The sequence below is a fragment of the Poeciliopsis prolifica genome, unplaced genomic scaffold (assembly GCF_027474105.1).
Source record: "Poeciliopsis prolifica strain line A6 unplaced genomic scaffold, Auburn_PproV2 SCAFFOLD008, whole genome shotgun sequence".
In the NCBI taxonomy this organism is placed as follows: domain Eukaryota; kingdom Metazoa; phylum Chordata; class Actinopteri; order Cyprinodontiformes; family Poeciliidae; genus Poeciliopsis; species Poeciliopsis prolifica.
Genome location: NW_026562383.1, coordinates 14,837,320 through 14,841,370, shown reverse-complemented (window position 1 = coordinate 14,841,370; position 4,051 = coordinate 14,837,320). Strand labels below are relative to the sequence as shown.

The 4,051-nt window shown below is 42.7% G+C and overlaps 1 protein-coding gene across 1 annotated transcript; it reads left to right on the top strand.

Annotated features, from left to right (window-relative positions):
- Nucleotides 1-748: 748 nt before the first annotated feature.
- gbx1 (gastrulation brain homeobox 1) lies at nt 749-3,488 on the top strand. The gene is made up of 2 exons (XM_055033337.1): nt 749-1,405; nt 2,414-3,488. The coding sequence occupies exons 1-2, from the start codon at nt 955-957 to the stop codon at nt 2,950-2,952; spliced, it is 990 nt and encodes a 329-aa protein (XP_054889312.1). The 5' UTR covers nt 749-954; the 3' UTR covers nt 2,953-3,488.
- Nucleotides 3,489-4,051: the final 563 nt, after the last annotated feature.

The window sequence follows — 4,051 nt, the reverse complement described above, 5'->3', positions numbered from 1 at the left end:
CGCAGTTGACCTCGCATAAGTGTCTTTTGCTTGGATCTAATTTTGCACAGAGCACCTCTCTCCGGGGAACAATTGTTGCAGGGCACTTCTTTTTCTCTTGAAGCCGAGCGCATTGTGTTTTTTTTAAGAGAAACATCTGCCTCTCCTCCCTCCAGCCTCTATCATGCCCCAATCTTCCAACAAAAAAAGAAAAAAAAAAACGAGGAAAAAACCCCGCGTTGTTTTTACGCTGTCCCTTGCATCCAGAGTAATTACTTATCATCAATCAAAATTAATAATAGCTGATTGGGTTGGTGTGGTCAACGATTATAGAAGGGGAAGGGCTGGAGCAGTCTCTCACCGACTCGCAGTCAATGGTGAACCTGGCAAATAAAGAAGGAAAAAGTGGTGGTGTGGTGGTGATGGTTAGGGGGGTGTGGGGTTGGGGGTGGAGGGGTGCGGCTCTTCTATTTGGTCTCCACTGGGAAACTACCGCCTCTCAAGACGGCCAAAAAGTCAGAGGCTGAATAAGGAAATGAAGCGTAATTTGAGGAAGATGGATGAGTCCCCAGGGAAACACCCCCCTTTTCACTCCTCTTGTATTGCAGATGATAACCAATGCGCTCTCGTCCTCTCTTTCTGCGCGCACTCACACGGTGCGCATCGGAGAGGGCTTGGGAAGGAGGAGTCGCAGGAAGGTGGGGGGGAGGCGGGGGAGGAGGGGTGCGAGGGTAGATAGAAAGATAGAGAGAGCGTGTGTTTATGTCTCAGTGTGTAACGAATAAGAGGGGGGGGAAAGGTGTCGCCTCGGTCGCGGCAGACAGACGCGTAAAACGAGCGCAGATATCAGGAGAAACAGGGATGACAACACACCAGCAGAGGATCTACTTTCACTTCGCTCTGTGGTTAGACTGAAAGTTTTCGCAGAGGAGAGGACATTTGTTGCGAAGTTTCCCCCCCCTAACAAAGACAAACATGCAGCGACCGGGCGGTCAAGGGACGGCGTTTTCCATCGACTCATTGATTGGGACCCCTCAACCCAGACCGGGACACCTTCTCTACACCGGCTACCCTATGTTCATGCCCTACAGACCTCTGGTTATCCCGCAAGCTTTATCCCATTCCCCTCTCTCCTCTGGCATACCTCCCCTCGCGCCGTTGGCTTCCTTCGCGGGGCGACTCACCAACACTTTCTGCGCCAGCTTGGGACAGGGGGTTCCGTCAATGGTAGCTCTCACCACGACCATGCCGAGTTTCTCGGACCCTCCGGACAGCTTCTATCCGCCGCAGGAGCTGCCCGGTGCCCGTTTGAGCGCAGCCGATCCCGGATCGAGGAGGCAGGAAAGTCCGCACTCTGACGAGCTGCACAGCCGGGACAAGGGCGCAGAGCTGCTGAACTTTTCTGAAACTTTTCAAACAATATCAGGTGAGCCGGAGTCCTCTTTTTTATGACATAAAATTGTATTTAAAGCCAAATCAGATTCAGTCTTTGTAAAAAGTTAATAATGCGTTGAGAAGGCGACTAAGAAGCAATAGATTGTGTGAACACATTAAACTTTTATATTTGTTATAATAATAATAAAAAAATAGACATAGGCCTGAGTTAAATACCTTTCCAAGCTGCTCTTTGGAAGAATTATAGACATTAAATGTCCAATAAAACTTAAAATAAAAATGTAAATACAAATAATTATACATGTAATTCCATATTAATTGAGCACAGTATTAAAATATTATCAATAATTTATGAAGTTGGCAAAATGTTACTCTTCTGATGAACTTTGCTGAGTGTATGCACATACAACTATTTTCTCATTGCAAATGATCTGAACTAAAATTGATAAGTATTGAATCTGATATCATTAGAAATTATTTATTTTATTACTATTTTGTGTTTAACATGATTGGATATGTCTTAGTTTATCTTGGAGCATGATTTGAAATTTCATTTATTGTGAACTGGCTAGACACAACTTATACTAAATTGAAATAAGCACGAAAAGTTATGCAATATTGGTATAAATACCCTTTTTTAACTTTCCAATTGTATAAAGTATTATTATTTACAATACAGAGAGAGAAGTAGAAAAAAAATTAAACAATAACAAAAAAGAGAGAGAAAAAGTTAAAAAGAAAAAAGAGAGAGGAAGACCATTGACACATGGGAAAGAAATAAAGTTTTCTGTTCTGTCAGGGCTCCTCAGTTCAATAGATGTGCAGATGGCGGCTATACATAAACATAAGGGACAACTGTAACATATGGTCTGTCCAAAAGGGTTGACGATAAAGAAGGACATAACCAAAAATAGTAGCATAACAGATAAACAATAACAGACTTCTTGATGAAACTTTAATTTTGCAACATGCAGAGAAATAACTCTGTAGGCTTCATTCATATATTTTTATTAATTTTTTTTTATTTTTATTTTTTTAGGTGAGACCAAACTGTACAGTTCAGACGAAGAGAAGCTGGACCTCAAGTCGGCGGACGCGGTTTGCAGCGACAGAGACGACAGCTCCGCGGACAGCGAGAACGAAAGTTTCTCGGACGGGAACAACTGCGGCGGCGGCGGCGGCGGCGGTGGCGGCCTGTCCCAAAAGGGCAAGCTGAAAGGCGGCTCGCAGGAGGCGTCCCTCCCGGGCGGCGGCTCGGGAGGGAAGAGCCGCAGGAGACGAACAGCTTTTACCAGCGAGCAGCTACTGGAACTGGAGAAGGAATTTCACTGTAAAAAGTACCTGTCTCTGACCGAGCGCTCGCAGATCGCACACGCGCTCAAGCTGAGCGAGGTGCAGGTGAAGATCTGGTTTCAGAACCGCAGGGCCAAGTGGAAACGGATCAAGGCCGGCAACGTCAACAACCGCTCGGGAGAGCCGGTGAGGAACCCCAAGATCGTCGTTCCGATCCCGGTGCACGTCAACAGGTTCGCCGTGAGGAGTCAGCACCAACAGATAGAGCAGGGGACCAGACCGTGAACTTTCCGCTGGCTCTCTCAGCGTTCGCATTTGATCAGAACAGACTCTGCGAGTGACTCTGTGTTTGAACGCATGAAGAGCAAATAGGAGGATTCAGTTGTTTTGTCTGAGAGGTGAGGCTGGGGCGGATCTGCCCTGAATCAGATAAATTATACCTTTTTATTTATTGTCCTGTGAATATGTAAATATAAAGGGTACAAACTGGCACTAAGAGATGTGACTGTAAATATTTTCTAAGTATTTATATGTAGGGCCCGAAACGTTCTGTTGATTATGTGCATGTCCTCATTTGATGGGAAAAAAAAGGAGAAAATCCCGGATTTTTTGTTTTGTTTTGTTTTGTGTTTAGTACAATTTGTTGACCACATTTGCATGTTTAACTGGAGACGTTTTACATCTTTTGGGCAGGTGCAGGAAGCACCATGGAGATTTATTTGTGGGGGCAAAAAGAAAAGAAAACACTGTAAGGAGGTGATATTGAGCGAAAAAGGGACAACTGTAAAATATAATTGATCTAATAAATTGCTTTATACGAATCACTGGAATCCAGATTGAATCACTTTTTATAAAACATAGCTGTAGGATGTAAGCTACTTACTTTATGATTATTTAAAAAATTTAAATGGGACCTGCAATGTATGGGTGAAAAAAAAAAAAACACAATCAAAGCGTTATTCTTCTTTATTATTATTATTATTATTATTATTATTATTATTATTATTATTATTATTATACTTTGCTTATATTCTTATATTCAAATGGTTTAAAGGTCTACAATTATTATGTATACATACAGGCTTTTAAAGCATGACAGGTTTAAGTGCTGATCACTAATTTCTCAGTGGCTCTTTTTTATTTGATGAGCAAAATCACGTAGATAATTTTTAATCTTCTAAAGTTTCAAATGATTTTTTTTTTTTTTTTTTTTTACAGAGGCATGTTTACCCGGAGCATGGATGAGCGTTTTTTAAATAGCTGCAGTGATTGATTTCTTTTTGGGAAGCCAGGTTGGTGGACTGATGGATCCTCATTAGGGAAGAGCGCAGCCAGCTCACTGTGAACTTCTCCATCAGTTACATTTGCACCCACAGTAACACAC

Excerpts from the sequence above, each read along its gene's own strand:
- gbx1 (XM_055033337.1), top strand. The coding sequence starts at position 955 with ATGCAGCGACCGGGCGGTCAAGGGACGGCGTTTTCCATCGACTCATTG. Across the intron at positions 1,406-2,413 it reads AACTTTTCAAACAATATCAG|GTGAGACCAAACTGTACAGT; the intron begins GTGAGCCGGAGT and ends TTATTTTTTTAG.